Source organism: Anolis sagrei, chromosome 5, assembly GCF_037176765.1.
Source record: "Anolis sagrei isolate rAnoSag1 chromosome 5, rAnoSag1.mat, whole genome shotgun sequence".
NCBI classification, from domain to species: Eukaryota; Metazoa; Chordata; class Lepidosauria; order Squamata; family Dactyloidae; genus Anolis; species Anolis sagrei.
This window is the reverse complement of record NC_090025.1, coordinates 161,759,599-161,786,268: the sequence shown is the minus strand read 5'-3', so window position 1 is coordinate 161,786,268 and position 26,670 is coordinate 161,759,599. Positions and strand designations below refer to the sequence as shown.

Genomic DNA, 26,670 nt, shown 5'->3' with positions numbered 1-26,670 from the left:
TCTTGTAACAGTTCAGCCTTCTGCAAACTGCAAAGAAATATTCACCTCCTCTTCAATTAGATGGGTCCAAAAAGAAGTCTAGTTGATTACAGTATGAGTCAAAACAGGACCAGAAAAAGTCTTTGTGATTCTGAACATCACCAGGAATTTTCAAAGTTACATTTCTATAATCACTTTCAAATAATTGTGATGAGTTCTTAGACATCAGCAGCAGATCTGTTTTACGAATAACCCAGCATTTGTAACTGTCTTTTAGTGGCTCATTGTGCATCTTCACGACAAATCATATCACACTGGAAGAATTGTACACGGCATGATTGTCCGGTGTGTCTCCCTCTCAAGAATGCTGGAGACAAAAGAAATCAACAATGTAAGAAGTTCTTTTGTTCTTCGTCTTATAATTAAGAAATCATGTTTGGTCACTTGGATTAATAAAAAATTAACATGTTCTCGCATTTTACCTCATTTTGCCAAATACTATCAAAATTATCCTCCTGTAACTTAAAACCATCGGGTCTAGTTCTGGTTTCTTGGGCAGTGGGAGAACAGGTCTGCTCTCTCTGTGACAGACTTTCAGGTGTTTACAGTGTGCAGTCATGTCACCCTTTTGTTTTTTCTTCCCAGGCTGAACATGTACAGCTTCTTTAATGTTTCTTCTTTTTTTATTCTCCATACTTTATCATCCTTGTTGCCTTTCTCTGAACCCTCTTCAATTTGTCTATGTCCTCCTTAAAATATGGTGCCCAGAACTTAACACAGTACTCCAAAGGTGATTTGGCAAGCATAGAATATAAAGGAACTATTATTCAGACTACAGTGGTACTATTACATTAAATCAATATAAAAGGGAAGAATACATGACTATTAAATGAGTATTTTGCTTTAATTTCCTTAAAAAACCATTAGTATAAACTATCTCTTTAGATTTGCTCTCCCTCCATAAAATGCAGCTTGACATTGGTGATATTCCTTTTTGTTTATAATCACAACTCAATTGATTGAAATCTTGTATTGCCACAGTGCAATGCAGCAGTTTTGATCAATTTATCACTAAACTTTAAGCATGATGGTCTACAGTTGACTTGTATCTTCTTTTAATAGTCAAAATCGTTTTTTTAGAAGTCCAACGTGATACCAAAATCTGTGAATGTCCCATTGTATATAAAGGTGTAGTAAAATGGCATCTGTTACATAAAATGGCAAAATCAAGGTTTGTTTTTTTGAAATTAATAAATGAATGAAGATATATATATATAGAGAGAGAGAGAGAGAGATACACGCACACACACACACATACATACATATACATATATATATTCTCATTAAAACTATGAATGATGGAATCCATGGATACAGAGTGCCATTTGTAGTGCTTAAAAAACACATTTCATGTTGGTTTTCATTTCTTTTAGCATTATTAGGTGGTGCTGCAGTGGGACTTGGCAATTCTGGATCCGTAGGAGTTGGACAACAAACGACACCCAATTTAAATGCTACTAACCAGATTGACCCCAGCTCTATTGAAAGGGCTTATGCAGCTCTTGGACTGACGTATCAAGGGAACCAGATGCAAACCCAGACTCAAGCTCAAGTGAAGAGCCAACAACAGGGACAGTCACCACAAGGTCTTCGCCCCATGAATCCCACAAGTAAGTTCATCTAATTATTTGTGGCCACAGATCCTTGAATTTTATTAAATATTCTTATTCCTCTAAATTATACATTCTTTGGGAGAAAGAAAGTGGTGAAAGACTTTTTTTTTTTGCAACAAAAGGAGGTTCTTGAGGTTCCCTGGAGTGTAGCATGACAGTAAAATGGAAACCGTGATAGTTTTATAGCTAAATCAGAGCTCAACGGTTCCTGTTAATTTCTTGCAGTTCTCCTTCACTACTTCCTATCATCATAATAGCCATTTAGTCTAGTACAGGTAATAATTTGAATTTGTTCAGAAAAAGCTACAAGAAAATAATGGGATTATAGGATTGAGATGCCATGTTAAGTTACTAGATGATTGAGACAGTTTTAAACAGTGGATTTTAATGTTGAAATAAATAATTTTATTGTTTATGTATGTGTACAGTCTATGTCTTAAATCACAATGGTCGATATTGCCTAACAGTTTGTATATTACAATATTCAACAAACAGCAAAATTAAATGGTATAGGCATAACCCAGTATATAATGAACAATAACCAGTTGTTTACAGTACGCTTACTCTTAAGCAAGGGATCTTATGCCCTGAAGACAAGTTGTCTTTACACCAAAAGACTCTTTATGTTATGTATGTGTAATCTTTGTAAACAACTGGTTGTTGTTCATTATATACTGGGTTATGCCTATACCATTTAGTTTTGACGTTTGTTGAATATTGTAATATACAAACTGTTAGGCAATATCGACCATTGTGATTTATGTACCACAACTTTTAGTGGATTTGTGTTTTTTGTATTGGTGGGAATCCATTGTCTTCTTGTGTACAGTCTATGTCTTGGCATTGAATGTTTGCCTTTTATATGTTGTGCTCCACCCTGAGTCCTCTTCAGAGTGAGAAGGGCGGAATATAAATTCTTTAAATAAATAGAACTTCATCATTTTGCAAATTTACAAATGCTATGTTTTGGTACCATTTTTCAGTAAAAATAACAAAGGAGATGGCAATCGTGAAATATTAAAGTAATAAAAAATGAAAAAATGTAACAGTCTAGATTAAAAAGATATCACTTTTTTAATAGCAATTGAAATACATCATAATGTGGTAGAATTCCTGAAACACATTAATGTTGTGTCAAGGGTCTTAAATACTTACCTACAGTAAACAATAAAAAACTATGCTGAAACATGAGTTGCTAACCCTCCCACCCATTTTTCACCTAGATGCTAATCCCATGGGAGTGAATGGAGGTGTTGGCGTTCAAGCCCAAAGTCTGATACCTGAATCAATGTTGCATTCAGCTATGAATTCTCAAAAGTAAGTTGATTTTTGTTTAATTCTATGCATAATGCTTTTTGAACAATGCATTAATCAAATAAGTCACTAAAACCTTGTACACATATAGGACAGCAATAGCAAAATGTAGATTTTTAACGTGAGTTCTTTTGAGGAGGTGGTAGTGGAATATGTCATTTTTGGAGTCATGGGGCATACAGGCTTTAATAGATCTGTTCTCATTTATTAGATGGTCAGAATTCAAGTTCAGTATATTTGGAGTAGTGTTGGGGTACTCTGTGTTCTCTCAGCCACAGGACTTCACCTTTACTTATAAACCTTACAAAAAAAAGAGAGTTAAAGACAAAATATGGTTAATTGCCATCCTTTTTGGCATTTGTCATCTTATTTGTTCTGAATTTTCAAGTGGTTTTGCTAAAAGATTTTGAAAAACCAGTTCTATAATGATTGAAAAATGTAAGCATATGAATGTTGCTGAGGAACTGTTTTTCTGGTTTTTGGGAGCATTTTGCTAATGATATGCATGATCCAGAAGCTTTTCAACCTGGAGGTCTGCATAGAATGCTGGGTCGAGGTATTCACACAAATATATCCCCCTCCCCAAGTAATGAACTTTCCTGATGGAGAGTTAAGACATGGCATGAATGGGAAACTGTACTTAATGAGGGTTGCAGGTTGTGCACCACTGTTGTACAGCGTATTGTGTATAGGCTATTACAAATAATATGAATAGGGCTGTGTGTGAAGGTTTTAGGGATTTTAATTCAGTGCCATGAAAAATGAACTCTAATGAATAGATGCATTTCAGAAATCAGTTTAAATTTGCTGCTTCTTGAATACTCTTATTTCTGATGCTTGTTGAGTGGGAAAGGATTGCAGCAGGGCCATGAAGCTCCAACTTCAGTCAAGTATATCTTGATTGACTAATTTAATTTCAGTTTGAGGGTGCTTAAAGGTTGCTTACAGAACAAAAAACATATCTTACAAAACTCACAGAACAGCAAGAATAAACAATCAAAATCAAATTAATAACTTCATTAAAAAAACGCAAACAATAACACCAAAAACAACCAAATAAGAAAATTAAAATCATTCATGCCCTCAAAAATCCATCAAGCAAGACCCATAAAAACCTTAGGAAAAAGCCAGGGAGAATAGATATGGATTTTAGGTATCTTGTGAAGCCTGCATATGATTTCTCCTACACTCCAGTGGATATTATGTTTCCTAATTAAGACACCTCCACTGAAAAAAAAATCCATATGCCTGCTAGTCCAAATGTTCTGAAAAGGGTGCACACAAGCATAGCCCCTGTAGACGGCCCCATTTATTTATTTATTTATTGATTTATCGTGTCATCAGCAATCTGTAGACGGCCCCATTGAGCAAATGGTAATAATCTAGGTTGAATATTCTTATTATGTGGAACCTCCAAGGCAAATCTGCCTTCTTCAGATAGAGCTGTAGCTGGTTTACTAGACTGAATTCTGCATGTTTTTATTCCTAGACTATCACTGCCCTTGCCCCATCAGTAAATTTTTCAATTTCAGAAGTTTAAATCAGGTTTTAAATTAGACTCGTTTTACATGTGAAAATAATGTAGAGCTGAAATTTCTTTGAAAAGCCAAAGTTACTTTTTTATAGATGCTACTCACCTCTTTATCTGTTTGGTTTTGGTTAAGAATCTATACATAAATAGACTATAGTCTTCCAAAATATCTTACCTTGACTATCACTTAGCAGCTTCATTTCATTTTTCAGCCCTATGATGAACGAAAATGCCAATGTTGCCAGTCTAGGGGCCATGCCAACTGCAACTCATCCATCTGGCATCGGGATTCGAAAACCATGGCATGAAGATATTACTCAGGACCTCCGAAATCACCTTGTTCATAAACTGTAAGTATTGATCACTAAATTCACTTTATGAAAATTGAAATAGCAAAAGATGTATACTGGAGTGGGCAAATGTGCCAGAAGACTACATGTGTCCATCCATTTTCTTTCTTTGACTTCCAATTGTCATTATGGAGGCCACAAAGAAGTGCTTTAGATGAGCAGTTCAGGGTATGCATGGAAGAGCATTTTCACCATTTTTCAGGTGTTTTTGTGGTGAAAATTGTCTCAAAAGCTCACTGAAATTTTAAATGTAAATATATTATGAGAAGTTAATGGGAGGGGACTTCATGGGCCATAAAGTGGGATCTCGGGATTCCACTTTCCCTGTCTGAAGAGTCTTTGATGCATCTGAGGCATTTCTATCTATTGATTTTTAAAAAATAAAACTTCTGCAATCGCTGTTCATGGTGTTGCGTAGGGGAGTTACACAACACCAGGTTAAGAAAAAAATAATACGACAAAACTGAGATTAAGAAAAAATAATATGACAAAACCAATATGTAAGCCGTGTTCCAAATTTCTTTCTAACCTACTAAATCATTTGGTGCAAAAAGAAACTATACAGAACTGTTGGGTTCATCACTGAGAGAGAGACAACTAAGAGGGCCCAGTTGTATGACCCTTATCTGTCATAGTGGTCTAGTTTACTTATCCTGATAAATCAGAAGACTGGGCATGACTTGGAGTAGTACTGTGTACTGCCTGATCACTATGACAGTTTACCCTGTAGTCATTTTGTTCATGTCAGGACACAGCCATTAGTCTTGCTTATATCAAACTTTTTTTCTAATATGTTATGGGGAAGGGAACAAATCACAATGTGAGCTGTGCCTGTATTGAGCCAACATGCAAAACAAAAAATTGTCTGTTTAGATGATGCTTCCGCAACTAGACGTGATAGTGTAATGTACATCAGCACAATACTTTTACTCTATGAGTCCCAGTAACATATAATCTATTCTGCTTCCCAATGCTGTTGCTACACCGCGGTCGTTCAATCAAGACACAATTTCATACTTTTCCCATCTTAACAAGAAATTAGGTGGATACTGTGATGGGTAGATATATCCAATGAATGTTGTAGCCTACCTCATTTTTTTTCTTAGAAGTTTCCAGGACCACTATTCCTGTCGTCATAGAAAGTAAAAGCAAGGCAGCCATGTATCTTCTCTTGAAAGCTGGGAGTGCACTCCTGGCCATGGCAACATTAAATCAGAGAAAAGGCTAATGGTGAAGATCATCTTTGCCCCACCTTAAATAAGATGTCTATCATTTCCTAATTTTTTGTAGGATTGCTATATCTTCAGTTGAATATAACTCAGATATCCAAAGAAGAGGGTCAGGCAAAATTATCAAGGAAATGCAGGCACAGCAAATAAAAGAGCCTTTGATATGAACAATTTTAAACATTGCAATGCTTCAGTTTTGGGGACTGAAGAATAATTTCACTGAGGAGGGAACAGAAATACTATTTTGCAGGAGCCCCCAGTGGCACAGTGGGTTAAAGCCCTGTGCTGGGAGGACTGAAGACCAACAGGTCGCAGGTTCGAATCCCGGGAGAGGCGGATGAGCTCCCTCTATCGGTTCCAGCTCCTCATGCGGGGACAAGAGAGAAGCCTTCCACAAGGATGACAAAACATCAGAAATCATCCAGGCGTCCCCTGGGCAACATCCTTGCAGACGGCCAATTCTCTTACAACAGGAGCGGTCGCTCCTGACACGACAAAAAAAAAAAGAAAGAAAAAAAAGGATGTCCTCCCCCCCCCCCAAAAAAAAAGGATGTCCTTCCCCCCAATAATTTGGCACAGATTCTAGCTGCACATTTGATAATTTTGTGCAGTCTTCAGTACTCGGGTGGAACCTCTTCAAATGCTCTCAAAGAATTAGAGCTTGTGTGATTTGGTTTTTGAACTTTCAGTGAATACAGAAAAAAACATTTTTACTTTTTTGCCATCATACTTTAAATATGTCATCCTATGTTTATTTTGTAGCTTTTACTTAGGTGTTGATGACAGTGTACTGAGAATAAAGTATGGTGTATCTTAACAATTTATCCCTGCTCTGGTTGGATTCCAGTTTTCCTTTACAAAGTAAAAAAAGTGCTTGGGTTGGTTCTCAGTAGGATGCATTATTATTATTTCTTGTTTTCTTCCTTTTGTTTGGCCATGGTGGTTAATCTTTGAGGACTTCTAAATATGTCAGGATCGGTGGAAGTGGATTCATTAGCCCAGCTGCCTACGTAATGTTCCTAGAAGGAAGTGGGCAAATAACAGTGATATGCATTATTATATAATCTTCTTTTAAATACCTGAGTAGAAAAATAAAAGTTGCATTTTGCTTATTGTTTTATTAAAATATTGATAAGTTGATTTGCAAACACAAATATTCTGGAGGCCATTAGTATATTCAGAAATTTTCCCATTGTTTTTTGTGTGTGTGTGTGTGTGTGTGTGTGTGCAGAGTACAAGCCATATTTCCAACGCCTGATCCTGCAGCACTAAAAGATAGGCGCATGGCAAATCTTGTCTCTTATGCTCGGAAAGTAGAAGGAGACATGTATGAATCAGCAAATAGTAGGGTAAGCTGTTAAACTTTATAACTCTTTTGGAATTGGATTTATTGTAGTGAATATTCTTTTTTATATACATATTATTTCTAATCTTTTATCTTTTCTGTACATCTACTAAAATAATTGTATTTCCACCATTGTAGCATGCATCTGAAACATCATTTGGAAGGAATGCTTCCGCAATGCCAATGAGTCATTACCTGTATACGGTTCCATTACCTATGAAACAAATTAGAATGATTTAGGTTCAGCATGCAGGCTGGGGTTATGCAGACGTGCAGTCTTAGTTGTTATAGGTTTTCTTTATGGATCAGAGTAATTGGATACCATTCAGTAATATAGAGGGGGGGGGGAGTGGCAGGGGGTAGAGTTTATTTATTCATTTATTTCCTATATTTATACCCCGCCCTTCTCTCCCCGAAGGGAGTTGGGCCATTTACTTCCCCTCTTTCCTAAACCCCCATCCCCAGTCTAAGTAATTGTATTGTAAATGCTCTCTGTGTGTATTCAGACCACCCTTCCAAATGATCAGCATTTTACTAGTGTTGCATAAAAACAAACTTCCAATGAGAAAAATGCATCATAAGAAGATACAGCTGGATAATTTCTTCAGTTTTTATGTTATTTTTTATTCCCCACTATAGGCAGAGTATTACCATTTATTAGCAGAGAAGATTTATAAAATCCAAAAGGAATTGGAGGAAAAAAGGAGGACAAGATTGCAGAGGCAGAACATGATCCCAAATCCCCCGGGCATGCCACCAGCCCCTATGAATCAAGGGCCTATGGGGCAGCCACAGCCTGGAATGACAGCAAGTAAGTGTGCTATATGTACATTATTGGTCTATGGTTTCCATTCTATTCAAAAATCTAAGTAACATATACCATGTAGGACAATATGGTGTGATTTAGATGTTGCTTGTGTGAATGAAACAAGTAAATGAATAAGACTGATTGTATACTTTTCTCAAAAACAAAACAAAACAAAAAACCCTGTTAAGTTGGTGGCCAACTATTGTTTTTAGTACCCAGATCTCGTCGTTTTCATTTTCTGTTCTACCAAGCCAGAGCGTACTGTGGGCGCCCAATGATCCCAGTTTTTACGTCCATGGATTTGTTTATTTCTTAGTTTGCAACAACGTGGCAATGTCACAGAGCCACAGCATATGTATTCATGAATAGCCCCTGGCAGTAGGATGTAGAGTGGGTCATGGGGGCTCTGTGTGCCAAGTTTGGTTTTGTTCGGACATTAGATGAGGGTTGCAGCAGTCTTGGGAAGAGAGTGGAGGTACTTGAAGTCCTATCATCCATGGTCTGTCCTCCTCAAGTGTACACCAGGATGTAGAGTGGGTCATGGGGACTCTGTGTGCCAAGTTTGGTCCTGATCAGTCATTGGCAAGGGTCTCAGTGGTCTCAGGAAGTGAGTGAAGTGACTGCAAGTCCCATCATCCATTGTCAAATTCTTCCAAACCGCACCAGGATGTAGAGTGGGTTATGTGGGCTCTCTGTGTAAATTGTGGTCCTGATCCATCATTGTTGGCAGTTATAATGGTTTTAGGAAGGGAGTGCAGGTATTGCAAGTCCCATCGTCCAAAGTGCATCCTCCTCCAAGCCACACCAGGATGTAGAGTGGGTCATGGAGACTCAGTGTGCCAAGTTTGGTCTTTATCGGTAATTGGATGAGGGTTGCAGTGGTCTCAAGAATTGAGCAAAGGTACTGCAAGTCTCTTAATCCATGGTCCATCCCCCGCCAAACCACACCAGGACGTAAAGTGGGTCATGAGAGGTCTATGTGCCAAGTTTGGTCCTGATCAGTCATTGGATGAGGTTAACAGCGGTCTCAGAATGTGAGTGATGGTACTGCAAGTCCCATCATCCATGGTTCATCCTCCTCCAAACTGCAGTAGGATGTAGAGTGGGTCTTGTGTGCTCTGTGTGCCAAGTCTGGTCTGTATTGGTAATTGTCTGACTCAGCCCCCTCTGGCCTTTTCCTTTCCTCTCTTTGTCATCTCGGAATCTTGGAATTGAGGCTGGCCAATCAGAGACCATATGCAAATTTCCTTCTCATGTCCCCGTTTCTGCCATGAACTCTTTTCTCCACCAGGGGCTCCTCTTGAAGCTGGCCAATCAGAGACCATATGCAAATAGCACCACAGAAGCAGCCAGTCAGAAAGCTGCCACATATCCCTCCGCCCTACGTCCGCCGCACTTCCACCGCATACAAACTTTGACTTTTATTATAGACTAGCTTGGGGACCCGGCGTTGCCCGGGTTATTAGAGAAAGTGGGTATTGTTGGTTCTGTATGCCAAGTTTGGTCTTTATTGGTCTTTGGATAACGGCTGCATTATTTTCAGGAAGTGAGTGAAGGTACTTGAAGTCCCATCATCCATGGCCCATCCTCCTACAAACAGCAGCAGGATATAGAGTGGGTAATGGGGGCTCTGTGTGCCAAATTTGGTCTTTATCAGTCATTGGATGAGGGTCGCAGTGGTTTCAGTAAGTGAGTGAAGGTACTGCAAGTCCCATCATCCAAAGTCCATCCTCTTTCAAACAGCAGCAGAATGTAGAGTGGATCATGGGGACTCTATGTGCCAAGTTTGGTCACTAGAAGAGGGTTGCAGCAATCTTTGGAAGGGAGTGGAGGTACTTGAAGTCCCATCATCCATGGTCTGTCCTCCTCCAAACTGCACCAGGATGTAGAGTGGGTCATTGGAGCTCCATGTGCCAAGTTTAGTCTTGATTAGTCATTGGCGAGGGTCTCAGTGGTCTCAGGAAGTGAGCAAAGGTACTGCAAGTCCCATCATCCATCTCCAATTTTTTCCAAGCAACACCAGGACATAACGTGGGTCATGAGAGGTCTATGTGCCAAGTTTGGTCTTGATCCGTCATTGGATGAGGTTTGCAGAGGTCTCAGAATGTGAGTGAAGGTACAGGAAGTTCCATCATCCATGGTCCACCCTTCTCCAAAACTGCAGCAGGATGTAGAGTAGGTCATGGGGACTCTGTGTGCCAACTTTGGTCTTGATTGGTCATTAGATGAGTTTTGCAGCAGTCTTGGGGAGTGGAGGTACTTGAAGTCCCATCATCCATGGTCTGTCCTCCTCCAAACTGCACCAGGATGTTGAGTGGGTCATTGAAGCTCCATGTGCCAAGTTTAGTCTTGATTAGTCATTGGCGAGGGTCTCAGTGGTCTCAGGAAGTGAGTGAAGTGACTGCAAGTCCCATCATCCATTGTCAAATTCTTCCAAACCGCACCAGGATGTAGAGTGGGTCATGCTGGGTCTCTGTGTAAATTGTGGTCCTGATCCATCATTGTTGGCAGTTGTAATGGTCTTAGGAAGGGAGTTTAGGTATTGCAAGCCCCATCGTCCATGGTGCATCCTCCTTCAAACTGCACCTGGATGTAGAGTGCGTCATGGAGACTCAGTGTGCCAATTTTGGTCTTTATCGGTAATTGGATGAGCGTTGCAGTGATCTCAGGAATTGCGCAAAAGTACTGCAAGTCCCATAATCCATGGTCTATCCCCAGCCAAACCACCCCAGGACGTAAAGTGGGTCATGAGAGGTCTCTGTGCGAAGTGTGGTCCTGATCAGTCATTGGATAAGGTAAACAGCGGTCTCAGAATGTGAGTGGTGGTACTGCAAGTCCCATCATCCATGGTTCATCCTCCTCCAAACTGCAGTAGGATGTAGAGTGGGTGATGGGGTCTCTGTGTGCCTATTTCGGTCTGTATTGGGAGTGTTCTGACCCAGCCCCCGGCCTTTCCTTTTCTCTTTCTCATCTCGGAATCTTGCATTTGAGGCTGGCCAATCAGAGACCATATGCAAATTTCCTTCTGTCATGCCCCGTTTCTGCCATAAACCCTCTTCTCCACCAGGGGCTCCTATTGAAGCTGGCCAATCAGAGACCATATGCAAATAGCACCACAGCGGCAGCCAATCAGAACGCTGCCACATACTCCTCCCGCCGCACTTCCTCTGTCCGATACAAACAAACACTCTTTATTATATACTAGCTTGGGGACCCGGTGCTGCCCGGGTTATTTGAGAAAGGAATTGTGTATCAAGGTTGGTCTTTATCAGTTATTTATATGACTCGCAGTTGTCTCAGGAAGTTAGTGAAGTTACTGTGAGTCCCATTATCTGTGGTCCATCCCCCTCCAAACTGCTCCAGGATGGAGAGTGGGTCATGGGGGTTTTGTGTGCCAAGTTTGGACTTGATTGGTCATTAGATGAGTGTTGCAGAGGTCTTAGGAAGTGAGTGGAGGTACTTGAAGTCCCATCATCCATAGTCTGTACTCCCCCAAATCTCACCAGAATGTTGAGTTGGCCATGGGGGCTCTATGTTCCAAGTTTGGTCTTTATTGGTTATTGAATGAGTGTCGCTATGGTTTCAGGAAGTGAGTGAACGTACTGCAAGTCCCATCATCCATCGTCCATCCTTCAAACAGCACCGGGATGTAGGGTGGGTCATGGGGGCTGTGTGTGCCAAGTTTGGTCTTGACCGGTCATTGATGAGGGTTGCAGCAATCTTGGGAAGGGAGTGGAGGTACTTGAAGTCCCATCATCAATGGTCTGTCCTCCAAACTGCACCAGGGTGTAGAGTGGGTCATTGGGGCTCCGTGTGCCAAGTTTGGTCTTGATTAGTCATTGGCGAGGGTCTCCGTGGTCTCAGAAAGTGAGTGAGGTTACTGCAAGTCCCATCATCCATCTCCATTTTTTTCCAAATGACACCAGGACGTAAAGTGGGTCATGAGAGGTCTATGTGCCAAGTTTGGTCTTGATCAGTCATTGCATGTGGTTTGCAGAGGTCTCAGAATGTGAGTGAAGGTACTGGAAGTCACATCATCCATTGTCCGTCCTCCTCCAAAACTGCAGCAGGATGTAGAGTGGGTCATGGGGGCTCTGTGTGCCAAGTTTGGTCTTGATCGGACATTAGGTGAGGGTTGCAGCAGTCTTGGGGAGTGGAGGTACTTGAAGTCCCATCATCCATGGTCTGTCCTCCTCGAAAGTGCACCAGGATGTTGAGTGGGTCATTGAAGCTCCATGTGCCAAGTTTAGTCTTGATCAGTCATTGGCGAGGGTCTCAGTGGTCTCAGGAAGTGAGTGAAGTGACTGCAAGTCCCATCATCCATTGTCAAATTCTTCCAAACCGCACCAGGATGTAGAGTGGGTCATGCTGGGTCTCTGTGTAAATTGTGGTCCTGATCCATCATTGTTGGCAGTTGTAATGGTCTTAGGAAGGGAGTGCAGGTATTGCAAGTTCCATCGTCCATGGTGCATCCTCCTCCAAACCACAGCAGGATGTAGAGTGTGTCATGGAGACTCAGTATGCCAAGTTTGGTCTTTATCGGTAATTGGATGAGGGTTGCAGTGGCTTCAAGAATTGAGCAAAGGTACTGCAAGTCCCATAATCCATGGTCCATCCCCGGCCAAACCACACCAGACGTAAAGTGGGTCATGAAGGTCTATGTTCCAAGTTTGGTCCTGATCAGTCATTGGATGAGGTTAACAGCGGTCTCAGAATGTGAGTGATGGTACTGCAAGTCCCATCATCCATGGTTGCAGTAGGATGTCGAGTCGGTCTTGCAGGCTCTGTGTGCCAAGTCTGGTCTGTATTGGTAATTCTCTGACTCAGCCCCCTCTGGCCCTTTCCTTTCCTCTCTTTGTCATCTCGGAATCTGGGAATTGAGGCTGGCCAATCAGAGACCATATGCAAATTTCCTTCTCATGTCCCCGTTTCTTCCATGAACTCTTTTCTCCACCAGGGGCTCCTATTGAAGCTGGCCAATAAGAGACCATATGCAAATAGCACCGCTGCCCAGCCAATCAGAATGTTGAAACTTTCAGGCTGGCCAATCAAAACACTGGCACATACTCCTCCCGTTGCACCGCCACACTTTTGTCCGCTGCATACAAACTTTCACCTTTATTATATACATAGATATAGATATAGATATAGATAAAAGCATAATCTTAGAGCAAATGATACATTTTTAAGGACATTTTAAAATATTTTCTTATACAACTATCTTATACAACTAAGACACTACAATTATTGTTTTGTTTAATAAAGTATTAGAAATGTAGATTTTTTTTATAACACTGGCTTTTTCACCTAATTACAGATGGTCCTCTTCCTGACCCAAATATGATCCGTGCCAATGTGCCAAACCAGATGAGTCGCATGCAGACACCACCAGGTAAGAATTCAGAGAAAAAGAGCCAAAGCAACTTAGATGAGCAGGACTTTCATCTTCTGTTTCCTCTGGAGAATGCAAAAGAGAAACTCAAGATTAAATTAGTCCTTTCTATCCCACTCAGTTTTTAAAAAATGGGTTTGTGATGTGTTTCACAACAATAATTGCACTTTGGATTTTCTGAAATAATGATCTCTTGGTTTATGAAAGAAATGGTTGCTATTTAGATGCAGCTAAATTCAACACAATTTGTGGAGCAGATATGCGTTCCTGACAGAAAAGAAACCAGCTTTTATTCCCTGAATAGTCTTTTCTAAATAATATTTGATTGAAATCACATTTTGCTCATGCCAATGCTCAATCATGCTTTAACTGCCAGTCAGTTTGACCATTCTCTGCTGCCCCAATCCATCCAATTATTGGGTTACTGTGAGTTTTCCGGGCTGTTCTGGCCATGTTCCAGAAGCATTCTCTTCTGACATTTCACTAAATTGTGTCTCTCTTAAACTCTCCTTGCATTCTCACTGTATTTCATAAGTACTTTTCATAAATTAATAATCCTAGTTATATCTACTTAATCAATGTCTCTTATGTATTTCTTTCTACCTAATATCAATACTTCTTTCACTTGACATCCTTCATCTCTTCTGTGTTACCCATTTTATAACATTCTTCTCTTTTCTCTCACACATGAATGTGTGTGGTATGACACAAACATTCTAGTGACTTTGTTTTAACATGTGAACTTGCAGGAATGAATCAGTTTGGCTCAATGAACATGCAGATGCCATCAGTTGGACCCCGGCAAACTCCTCCCCTTCAGCACCCTGCACAACTAAGCCAGACTGGGACCATGAGCCAGGTCAGTTGATCTTCAGTGAGTTGTGATGTCCAAAGTGTTTCTGTGTATAGAGTCAATTTCTCCTTTTATTCAGTTCTACTTTAGGTTCCTATGAATAAGGTGTGTAGGAAATCTTCAAAGAGTGGATTTACTGAGTTGTTGGGATCATAATAGGAAGGGAGTCCCACTTAGGCCTCTTGTACTGATAGTTTGAACAAATTGATTTGCAGATGTGAGAAAGGGAATGGGGTTGCAGTAAATGGACTATATTGTGATGGCCTTTCAATGTCAGGGGTTGCAGTAAATGGACTATATTGTGATGGCCTTTCAATGTCAGAGCAATCTGAACTATTTGAGTATTAAACAGATACAAGCAAATGGCACAGTATTCCATTACTTCATTGTACATATTTTCTTACAGATGGGATTTTCCCCACGTATGCAACAGCAAGGGGTTGGACAGCCTTCCAATCAAAGTCAGTTTCTGCAGCAGAACCAGTTTCCTGCATTGTCACCTGGCATGAATCCAACAAACACGCCTATGACTCAACCTGGCAGTCAGACTCCAACTTCTCAAGTATGTTGACTGAAGTGCCACTGGTAGACTTTTGGAATGGTGTTTTCTCTGTATGTTTGGATTTCATAAAAAGGAAATAGATTGCTTCATACAGACTAGATAGTGACATCTTTAAGTAATTAAGGGGACCACCTTCCTCCTAATTCTTCATATTCTCATTGGAGAATGTCTTCAAAGTTGTTCACACTTTCATCTCAAATAGCAATCAGCAGCTAGAGAGCTTTGAGTGGATGGTAGAGAACCAGAACTCTACACATTCTCCAAGTATACTACCACCAAATCAGAAATACAAGGTGGGATGGAAAACTGATAATACTGTGAGTTGTTAAAGTGAATTTCGAATCAAATGTTGAATGAATTCAGAAACCAATAGTTGTAATTTCTTCTGTACAGGCACAAATGACCAGCTCTTCTTGTCCTGTGACTTCTCCTGCTGTGGCTTCAGGTTCCCAAGGGAGCCATATTCATTGCCCCCCTGTTCCACAGTCTACTTTGCATAGAAACTCTCCTTCTCCAGTACCAAGTCGTACTCCTACACCTCACCATACACCCCCAGGTCTGATACCCCAGCAACAGCAGCAGCAGCAACAACAGCAACAGCCACCAGCACCACCACAAACGACAATTGCTTCTGCTCCTGCCACAGTGTCTCAAGCAATGGCATCTGGACCACAGCCTCAAACTATGCATCCTCCCCAGAGACAAACTCCAACGCCTCCCCAGACTCAGTTGACTCCACAAGTGCAGCCTCCAGTCTCTGTGACCCCTTCAGCGGAGCAGCAGCTGCCACAACAACCTCTTTCACAGCAGAGCACCACTGCATCTGTACCCACCCCAACAGCAGCACTGCAGTCTCAGCATCCTACAACACCTGTAAGGAGACATAGCTGTTACTGAGTTTGAAATGCTTCTGTGATTTTTTTGGGGTACACAATATAAATGGCTAAATTCTTTTCTGTTACTTTAATGCCAATGATTTTGTGGATGAGCAAAACAGAACACAGAACTTTAGCACTTGTACTTTCTTCAGCAAGCAACATTTCAAAGTAATGTATATAGTACTGAGTATATGAACAGGGGGTGCTGTGGTTTTAGCTATGAGTAGATTTTTAATCTGTTTTAAGGCTTTTACATCTTTACTTTTAATATTGTTAATATTTAATTCTAGTTTAATATTTTCATACTTTTAAGTTTTCAATTGTATTATATTCGTTGACTGTAAACTGTTTTGAGTTTCTTTTTAGGGAGAAAAAGTAGGATAATAATAATAATAATAATAATAATAATAATAATAATAATAATAATATAACAACAACAACAATACACAAACACAAGATGAAGCAATTTTTTTTAAAAAATGCAATTTTTACAAGAACTCAAACCCCAGTATATCTAAAATGTTGGGTTTACAAGAACTCAAACCCCAGTATATCTAAAATGTTGGGTTTTCTGTTTAGCTTTCACAGGCAGGCGCAAATATTGATGGGCAAGTATCAAACCCACCATCTGCCAGCAGTGCAGATGTCAACTCTCAACAGGCTGCTCCTGAGCAGCAGCAGCAGCAGCAACAACAACAACCTATGCCTGAAATCAAAATGGAAGTTAAAATGGAAGAGGAGGAGTCAGAACAGACAGATCTGCAAATGGAAGAAAAACCAGAGGTGAGTTTGTGGAATGCACAGTGGATTGATCTAGTGATTATTATTTTGTTTTATTACATTTGATCCTGTTACACATCCAAAAGCTCAGCATGATGTATTTCATCCACAGTACAGTAAAGGGGAGCATAAATAGTTCAAGGCTAATTATGTCATACCTGAGCATGAGTTTTAATCAAGGTTTATCCAGATCCAGCAATCCATCTGCTACCATTCTGACTTGTAAATCAAGAAAGTTTGCAAACAAAATGTAAGGACTTCAAAGTTGTACGTTTGGTGGTCATGTTATATGACTCAGTATTAAAAATGCACAGTTTAATTTGAATATATAAGAAACTGATATTTTTGATTTGTCAGATTTTCCAACAATGATTATATGGTAAATTTCATTGCAGCGAAAGGAGAAAGGGGCCCAATTCTACCATGCACTAGTGTCTTCCCTATCCTTGTTTCATCAAGGGAGGATAACAACACAGATGAAGATGTGGGAAAGAACTCACCCTACCTTACCCCTTGAAGGCAAAATGACTATATTCTGTCCTCTCTGCCAGCAGCAATAATTGCTATATAGTTCTGGCTGTTTCTTACATTTTGGCTTTAGGTCTTTAAACTCTCTGAGAGTGCTAGAGGAGGCCTAGAAAATTGCCTGTGCTGAAGCAGAGGCAATTCTTTTAGATAAGTATTCTTCCCATAGAACTTGACTAAAAGCAGAGTGAGAAACAGCCAACCATGTACAGCAGAATCAGCGGTTGATGACAGTGGCATTTTTGCTTTTTCCGCATATATTTTTTTAAAGAAGGAGCAGCAGCACCACCATTACTCTAGCCATGGTTTGCTGCTAAAATTCCAACAGCAAATGATATTATAGCAATATATTAGCAGCTTTAAGACAAACTGGTTTTTATTTTTATATGAATTTCATGGATTTGAACCCGTGGAAACCGACTATTGATAAGCAAATTTATTTCTTTCACACATCAGCACTAAAAATAAAAAAGATCTCTACTATCTTATGCAGACCATTGAAAATTTAGAGCAAGAGTCATGGTTTGCATCTTTCTGCATTCTGTTACAGTCTATCTCATTTCCACAACTGTATAAATATGTTTGATACCCAAAGCCTTAATACTACTCAATGATTGAGCCCAAATAATGGGTTTATATTCATAAAAGCTCATATAAAAATGTTAAAAAGTTAATCTTAGAGGAATTGCCCTGTTTTTTATTCCCTTTAATTTATCCTTTTTATGTTTCAAGAAACTAACATAGCTCCTTCTTTGATAATATAGAATGGCAAGAACATGTTGCTGCATTTGTAATTGATAAGTGGGGACTTTCATATCCTGTAGGCTGATATTATATATGGTCTGCAGACTGCACATTACCCTTCCCTACTACACAGCATTTTGTTATTAAATAAATTCCTTCTAAAGCTCTTACTATCTGATTCCAGGTTAAAGTAGAATCCATGGTAGAAGAATATAAACCTGAACCAACAGAGCAAGAAGAAAAGAAACCAGAAGTGAAGCAAGAGGTGAAGGAGGAAGAGGAAAGACCGAGTACTCCAGGTACTCAATCTTCACCAGCGTCAGGACAGTCAAAGAGGAAAAGTAAGTTAAACTCCTCCGACCAGCAACTTACAGAAGCCAAGTAATTCCATCAAGTTCAGAAACTTGAACCTCTATGTAATATTTTAGTAACAAAATTTATGTAGAATGCTGCTTTTTTGGCTAGTGAAACCTTATTTGGAAGGTAGTCCTGTGAAATTTGCTGTTCAATATCAGCATAGCTGGATAATTACTGTATATATTAGTCCTTCAGTAAATTGTATTAGATTACCTGTATTATTATAACACACTTCTGACTGACTTTTACAAGTTAGGACTACATCTAGCACTGGAAATTGCTTGAAGACATTGCAAGAAGTACTGTTTTTATGTGATAACATATTCCTAATTCAGTTAATTACTTTAAAATTCTTTGTCTTTTTTTTAAAGTTTTCAAGCCAGAAGAGTTGAGGCAGGCACTTATGCCAACTTTAGAGGCACTTTACCGTCAGGATCCTGAGTCCCTTCCCTTCAGGCAGCCTGTGGATCCCCAGTTACTAGGAATTCCTGTAAGTGTACAATAAAAGAATTTGATTTATCCTAATATAAAGCAGATATTGTGCATATCTAGAGAGTCATATAGCTCTTATTTTCTTTCTGTATTACAATATCTGTGAGAAACCATGACAAATCTCTTTCAGAACAAGATTATGTTATTTCTGTTTGGAAATTAGTAGTTTAGAATTGGTCATTCTCATTGACTGGCTAGAAGCAAGTTTCATTACAGTTAATTTCTGGGATGGGCAGACAATTTCTCAAGGTTTAATTTAGTAATGTTTGCTAGGCAAATGTTGGGAGCTTCAACTGGAAGAAAATGAGATCCCAGACCTTCAACCAAGGATTTAGAATTCTAAATTGTGTTACCTTTTTTTGCTCAGGATTATTTTGATATAGTGAAGAATCCCATGGATCTTTCTACCATCAAGAGGAAGCTTGACACAGGACAGTATCAGGAGCCCTGGCAATATGTTGATGACATTTGGCTTATGTTCAATAATGCCTGGCTTTACAACCGCAAAACATCTAGAGTGTATAAGTACTGTTCCAAGTTGGCAGAGGTGTTTGAGCAGGAAATTGATCCAGTTATGCAGAGCCTTGGATATTGCTGTGGACGAAAGGTGAGGAGGACTTTCTTGGTTTTATGTCAGGAAATTATACTAGTTGTCAAAATAATTGAGTACCTTATTTTAAAAATTCTTCTGACAATTTTGAGCAGACTGTGTGGGTATCAAATATGATAACCTAGAAAAAATTGACCTCCCCCCCCCCCCCCATCCTGATCTGACATTGATTCTGGGATAAACTGTTGTACAAATTCAAATCAACACTTGGATAATGAACACAAAGGTTTTTGATGCTTATAGATCAATATGCATTATTGAAATTGTATTCTGAAGTTATCTAATGTTTGCTGCTTATTTGAGAACTGACTGCATGTTCCATCCACTAGACTGTGTTAATTGCGTTCAAACAAGTCCTCTAGGGCATGAGAAGTTTGTTATCTCTGATTTGTCCATATATATTTATGTATTACTTAAGTCAGTGCTTCTAAATCATTTTGGAGGCGAGTTGGAAAACATTGAATGTATTAGTATTTGATGCATTAATTAGCCCCACAGAATATTCAGTGAGACCATGAGCTGTTTCTATATGTAAGCAATGTTGATCATGAATTTCGAAAACACAGTTTATTATGTCTTAGACTGTAAATATATTCTGACAATTTGAAAATTCTTAATTCATGATCTTAATACAGACTCCTGTATTTATCGCCTCTTAACCACCGTACTTCTTAAGATAACATATAGTTCCTGCACAAAGCAATATTCAGGACCTTCTAGTATTAAGTCTGTTGAAACTTTTGGTTCAGAGCTCACCTGGGCCACATGACCCACAGGATATGGTCGGTCCCTTTGAGTTCAGACTACATTCTGATCACCAAAGCTCCTTGGATATCAGTAAACAACCTGTTCCCCATTTCCCCTTTCTTTGCAGTTGGAGTTTTCACCACAGACATTATGTTGCTATGGAAAACAGTTATGCACAATCCCAAGGGATGCTACATATTACAGTTACCAAAACAGGTAAGAATGCATTTTGGTACTGCTTTGTGTCTGTTGTAAAAATTGTGGTATATGGAGACAGGCACCCTCTTAAACCTTTAGCAGCCTTGCCATAGCAACAGCACCCCCCCCCCCCCCCCGCTATTTCAATGAATTAGGATATTTATATAAATCCTTTATTTATTATGTATTTATTTACCGCATTTATATACTGCCTTTCTCAGCCAGAGGCGACTGAAGGCAGTTCACAGTCGGCAGCAATTCGATGCCATAACAATTATCAAAATACAGTTAAAACAATTATAAAAACAATTAAAACATTTAAAATGTATATATATATATATATATATATATGCTTTTGCATATATATGCTGTTGCAACAAACTTTTTATCCTTTTTACTCTTTGCCAAAGCGGCATAAAGCATGCATGCCTGCATTTTGATGTCACTGTCTTTTTGGCTTCAGTCCCCCCGCCCCCAGGTGTTTTTTTTCTGTTCATATTCATTCAGTTGTCTTGTCCACAGCTATAATGGTTGGAACGTTATGTTTAATAGGCAAATTAAAAAGCAGCATGTTTACTGATTGGAGCATAGATCTTCTTGAGTTGGCATTCTTCTCCATTTTTAAAAGTTAGAATCTCTGTGGTAGTCTGTGCATGCGCCTGGGATCTTTAATTATTGAGACATAATTAAATCTTTCCCCACAGAAGAAATTTAGTTTTATGCTTCCATATCAACAAATATCTGATTAGAAAAATGTATTCATATGTCTATTGAGAAGACGTAAGATTAGGAGATATTCTAACCATTTTGTACCCCCTTATATTTTTGTCCTTACTGCAAAGCATATTATTTTAGTGAGAATCTGAAAGGGGAAATTGAGTTTTCTATCTTTAAAAAGTGAGCTTCAAATTTTATATTATTTGTGTAACTGCTGCTTCAGAGAGCCAGTATATATATATATGATGGTTTGAGTATTGAGCTGAGACTCTGGAGACTAGAGCTCAAATCTCTGCTCAATCATGGAATCCAACTGGATGACCTTGGGTGGGTCACATTCTCTCAGCCCCAAAGAAAGTAAGCTAAGACAGTCCCCACTGAACAGATCTTGAAAATACGATCCTGTAATACAATGGTCCTCAACCTATGGGTCCCCAGATGTTTTGGCCTTCAATTCCCACAAATTCTAACAGTTGGTAAACTGGCTGGGATTTCTGGGAGTTGTAGTCAAAAACACCTGGAGGCCCATAAGTTGAGAACCACTTCTGTAATAGGTTCAGTTGAGCATCACCATAAGATGGAAATAACATGAAGGCATACAATAACATCTACTTGAAACCCATTGTTTTTAGTTTTTCCAGAAATATCACAAACAATTTTCTGTGTAAGCCAAACTCACTAGACAGATGATATTGGTGTCCTTATCTAGATCCTGTCCTTTTGAATGTATTGGCATTTCTATCATTCCGTCAGTGTACACAAGTAACATTATATTACGCCCTGGAAAAAGGGGAATCCATAAGGAAGTGATCAATTCCTTAGCAACTATATTTCCCATAGTGTTGGTTTTCTTTTGCTTTAAGATACTGTCGCAATTTTGTTTTTGTTTTTGTTCCCCTTTGTTGTGTTTGTGCGCTCAAATTAACTTACCTATCAGTGAAAAGGCTGAAGTTTCTGTACATTCTGAGGGTTAAAAACATCAAGAAAAAACACTCAAATTTAATCCCAATAAAGATGCAATCCTTTTAATATCTCAACAAATTAATGGACGTTATCATTTCACATATTGAAAGCATACTTGTGCAGTAGTCTTTTGCATTTCAGATTATAATTACTGCTTTAAACATATATTGCAGACAAACATTTCAGGAGGGAAAGACAGTGCTCTGTCTACCTATTCTGAAGATCAGTTCTTCTTGCTTCTTTTTAGCCTTCTCCTGGCAGATGTCTTTATGAAAAAATTGCTACCCTGGTGCAAGTGTCAGGGCAGCAATTCCTCTTGCCCCTTTTCTTCTTCATTTTCATTCTTTGCTTTATGTAGCATTGATTATTGAAATGAGGAGAACTGAAATTGAATTCACTTTATTTGCTATAATTTGCTGCTTGTGATCCCATTTGAGAGATTTAATGCTAATCTGTGCTTTGCCTTGGCTTTCTGCTTTGTGTTGTCCTGTCTTGATTCTGTGTTTTTGTTTTTCGTCCTGCAAACCCCCATTTCTTTGTTTGTGTTTGTGTATTGTTTTTTTATTTCTCCTTCATGCTTGTCGTTGTCTGCACTTGGCTTTGATTGCAAAAAAACCAAACCAAACCAAACAAACCAAAAAAAACCAACCAAACACAAACTCTGGGTCCCATAAATCTTCATCATTGAATGTCCCTGTCGCCGTTGATGACCTGCTCTCTGCTCCCGCCCCCCTCCTTGGCCTGATGTGATTGGTGACTCCGTTGCTTGGCTTGGGCTGTGTTGTGTGGACGGAACAGTTCACCCAAATATGGCCTTCTTGCCGACAGGTATCATTTCTGTGAGAAGTGCTTCAACGAAATCCAAGGGGAGAGCGTTGCTTTGGGGGATGACCCATCACAACCACAAACGTGAGTAGCTATGTTACCCTCACCCCCAGTCATTGTATGATTAGCCTCATCATAGTAGAAATGCCACATCATAGTAGAAATGCCAGTTTGAAAGAAAATATAAGCCACTTAGAATAAGATGTAACATAATGTTAATACTTTGTGGCAGTTGCAGGAGGAATCAAAAGAAAGGCATTTGTTGAAAAATACAGAAAAGCTCATTGCTTTAAAACATTGGGCTGTATTTTTGAGAGAATAAGAAATACCACTTCATTCATATGTAACGATTATCCCAGTTAATTTGGGAAATATTTAAATAGTAAATAAAAAATATGAATGATATAAAATTAATTCCTAAAGCTATGTCTGATTAATATTAGACTGAGAATGAGCCTAGTCTCTGATCAGAATATTACCTGACACTGTGTAGTATGTGTCTGTATAGTCTGTTTCCCCGGTTATGAGGGATCTGTAAACTCCTGTACGTTATTTACTTAACAGCTGTGGGTCCATGGACCATAATATAGTTTTGTTGTTGTTGTTGTTGTTGAATATTATACTTTGCCATATCAAACAGAATGTTAATATTTGACATGTTGTTTTATACAGGCAATTAGATAATTCATTTTTATCTGTTACATTATAAAATGGCCTTTCTGTACTAAATGTATACCCCATGTAGTTAAATCCTCTTTAAAACATTTTCAGTGGAATGCACGTGATTTTAAGAAAGCTAATTTTTAAATCAGTTATTCTTGTGGAATGGCATGTGCACTCTAAAAAAAATGATGTGTGCCAGCTTTCTAAAAAACATAAGAATTTTAACCAGTCCAGATTTTCTAGATAATTCCATATCTAGGCCACTGTCCCTAGAAGTAATGTAGCCTTAGAGTCACATGCCATATTTCAGTTCATTGGGATAATTGTAGCCTGTCTTCTGAGGCTCTCATTGCATGGAAGGGGGCCCTCTGGTATTCCATTCTGATAAATTAATTTGAGTTTCTTCAACAAAAAACCCACCAAAACAATGTTAAAAATTAAGAACAAAATGTAATGTCTAAATAAAACCACAATCAACCAATTAAACAGTAAGCTATTGACCAGATTAAATTGGCTAATATTAAAACACACCAACAATTCAATTTCACCATGACAAAAAAGCCCTACTCTGGTACTTAAATAATGATAGAGGTATCTGACTCATAAATTCACCCATAGGAATCTTTCAGATATGAAATACCATTGATAAAAACATCGCTCCTTTGTTTTTATCCACTTAGTCTTGGAAAGAGGCTTAACAATTGCCATTGGTTGGAGGGCCGCATTGGTTCCTTCATGGGCCACACACTCCTAATGCACAAACATTAAAAAATAGGGGTGATATTTTGTTCTAAAAAGTTTCCTATGCACCTTGTGTCATAGGGAGTAATTTTGTTGCATCCATGGTCAGAGTTGTTTGAGAACAAGAAAATCTCTTTCTAGCCAGTGGATTTGTTTGCTTCCTAATTTTAAAAGGGTCTTTCCTGGATCCAGCAACAGGGAGGAGGGGAAAGCCATTTCAGAATTCCAACCACTAGATGGTATGGGAGAAGATTTCTTTAAAAATCACCTTGAGGACTACATGCAACCTATGGGCTTTTCTATCAGTATGACAAAGAGCTTCAAAAGCAGATCTCAGAGAGGACGCAATCCTGTGTCAGAGAACATGTTTCTTTTAAGCACTTTGAATTGAACTTAGAAGCAAATTGTTTAGTTGTCTGAAGCCACATGGTGCATCTACCAAGCTAGATCAAAACAGGTTGATGTTTGCCCACCTCATGATGCAAGACTAGTTTGGAGACCCAGACCAAAGAAGGAGACATTAGACCAAGGGTTGAATGTTTGCTTTTCATACAGGATGCTCTAGTTTCATTACTTGGTGTCTCTATGTAGGGCTACAACATTCCACTCAAAAGAGTCATCGAAAGGCTGGCTAAATTGGAAACTTCCTCTGTTCCTATCCTTATATTGCCCATGCCAATATTAGAGTTGTGTTACAATTTTAAATGTAGATTGATAAACCTTTTTATTACTAATAAATAGTAAAACGAGTGATGAAGCTTCTGAATGGCCTTAAAAGGCTGCCCTACAATAATGCATTATTGAAATTAATTCACATCATAGAATACAGCAGAGAGAGGCCCCCTTACCCTTATATGCTGCTGACAGAGGGTGGATTTGGATTGCCAGAAGTTATATGATAGATGTGTACAAATGTTTGTGCCTCTTTTGCCTCATGAAGGAAAAAAATAGCTCTGGTCACAATATTGTGCTCTCTAGATCTGGGTTTTGAATCATTTTCAAAGGAATAGCAGTGTCAATTTAAGAATAGTGTGTTTCAGGCTTTTTGAACTTTATTTAAATCCTGTTGCAATGTTCCTTGAAAGTTTTCTTTACTTCTGTGGCTAGCTGGACAGAAAAATCACATTAATACTGGTTGATGATGTTTTGTCTTCTTGTTTTTTCTGTGTTCCCTTTTTTCTAAACCATTATGAAGAAGCATATGCTTGGAATGTTCCTTTGAAATATACAGAAATCTGCTGCAGACATTTAGATGTTTTTTAAAAAATTCTTGTCATAATGAAACCTGTTTGTTTCTTTCCCCAGAACAATAAATAAAGATCAATTTTCAAAAAGAAAAAATGACACACTGGATCCCGAACAGTAAGTAATACACATATTATCCCATATGTGTGTGTGTGTGTGTAGATCACTTTGAAGAATCCTTTTCCAGTAGTCTTATCACTGTAGGTACCTTTCCATTTAGGGTCTAACTTCCTTCTCATAGCCTACTATCTTAAAGATGGGATTTACATTATCTGATGAAGAAAACATTTTCTGCCTAAAAAGTATTCCCAAACAATGCCTCCATTTTTATGTATGCATGAATTGACCTGGGTACCTTCTGAAGTAACCTATAAGGGAAAGCACTGTTTTAAAATTTATACATGAAATAATTGCAGTGCATTTGTTAGGTAGCTGTTAAGGAATTTTACCTCTGTCTTCTTTTAAGAAGTATGTTCAATTGATTGATAGGGGAGATATCTAGTTTCTAGTCTGTAGGAATAAGTCTCACAGTGAAACTTTTAAAATATCCTGTTACTTTTGACACTATCCTATATTGTTTATGTTTTTGTTCTTCCAGATTTGTTGAATGTATAGAGTGTGGAAGAAAAATGCACCAGATTTGTGTGCTTCACAATGAGATTATCTGGCCAACTGGGTGAGTTGCTTGCTGCTTTTATTTTACAGTCTTGTACATTGACTATATATATTGATGCATTTGTCTGCAAAAGTAAGCGAACTCTGGTTACAATTCTCTTGAAATGTTTTGGAAAATGTCTGCCTTTAAACCTGTATGAAGGTTGTTATGGTGAAAATGACTGGGCTTTTCTTGAAAATTCACTAACATATTGCTGTATATAGTCTGCCCTCTGTATCATGGATTCAACCATACATGCCTTGAAACTATTCTGAAAGGGAAAATCCAAAAAAGATAAATCTTGATTTTTCCATTTTATATAAGGGACACCATTTTACTATGCCATTGTATGTATTTATTTATTATTCGTTTATTTCTGACATTTGTATCCTGTCCCATCTCAACCTTCGCAGAGGGACTCAGGGCGGCTAACAAACCGGCACCCCATGGTGCCCACAACTAAAACATAAATATACAATTTAAATAACAATATA

The 26,670-nt window shown here is 38.8% G+C and overlaps 1 protein-coding gene across 1 annotated transcript in view; it reads left to right on the top strand.

Annotated features, from left to right (window-relative positions):
- The window catches only part of EP300 (E1A binding protein p300), an 86,824-nt gene that overhangs the window by 44,503 nt on the left and 15,651 nt on the right, over nucleotides 1-26,670 (top strand). The window contains exons 5-22 of the mRNA XM_060777112.2: nucleotides 257-370; nucleotides 1,413-1,649; nucleotides 2,876-2,969; nucleotides 4,710-4,847; nucleotides 7,308-7,425; nucleotides 8,061-8,232; nucleotides 13,547-13,621; nucleotides 14,371-14,480; nucleotides 14,881-15,036; nucleotides 15,430-15,909; nucleotides 16,494-16,697; nucleotides 18,148-18,304; nucleotides 18,692-18,810; nucleotides 19,180-19,419; nucleotides 20,297-20,385; nucleotides 22,876-22,956; nucleotides 25,582-25,638; nucleotides 26,120-26,197. Of these exons, the coding sequence (XP_060633095.2) occupies nucleotides 257-370; nucleotides 1,413-1,649; nucleotides 2,876-2,969; nucleotides 4,710-4,847; nucleotides 7,308-7,425; nucleotides 8,061-8,232; nucleotides 13,547-13,621; nucleotides 14,371-14,480; nucleotides 14,881-15,036; nucleotides 15,430-15,909; nucleotides 16,494-16,697; nucleotides 18,148-18,304; nucleotides 18,692-18,810; nucleotides 19,180-19,419; nucleotides 20,297-20,385; nucleotides 22,876-22,956; nucleotides 25,582-25,638; nucleotides 26,120-26,197 (2,719 nt within the window). The remainder of the gene's footprint in view (nucleotides 1-256; nucleotides 371-1,412; nucleotides 1,650-2,875; nucleotides 2,970-4,709; nucleotides 4,848-7,307; nucleotides 7,426-8,060; nucleotides 8,233-13,546; nucleotides 13,622-14,370; nucleotides 14,481-14,880; nucleotides 15,037-15,429; nucleotides 15,910-16,493; nucleotides 16,698-18,147; nucleotides 18,305-18,691; nucleotides 18,811-19,179; nucleotides 19,420-20,296; nucleotides 20,386-22,875; nucleotides 22,957-25,581; nucleotides 25,639-26,119; nucleotides 26,198-26,670) is intronic.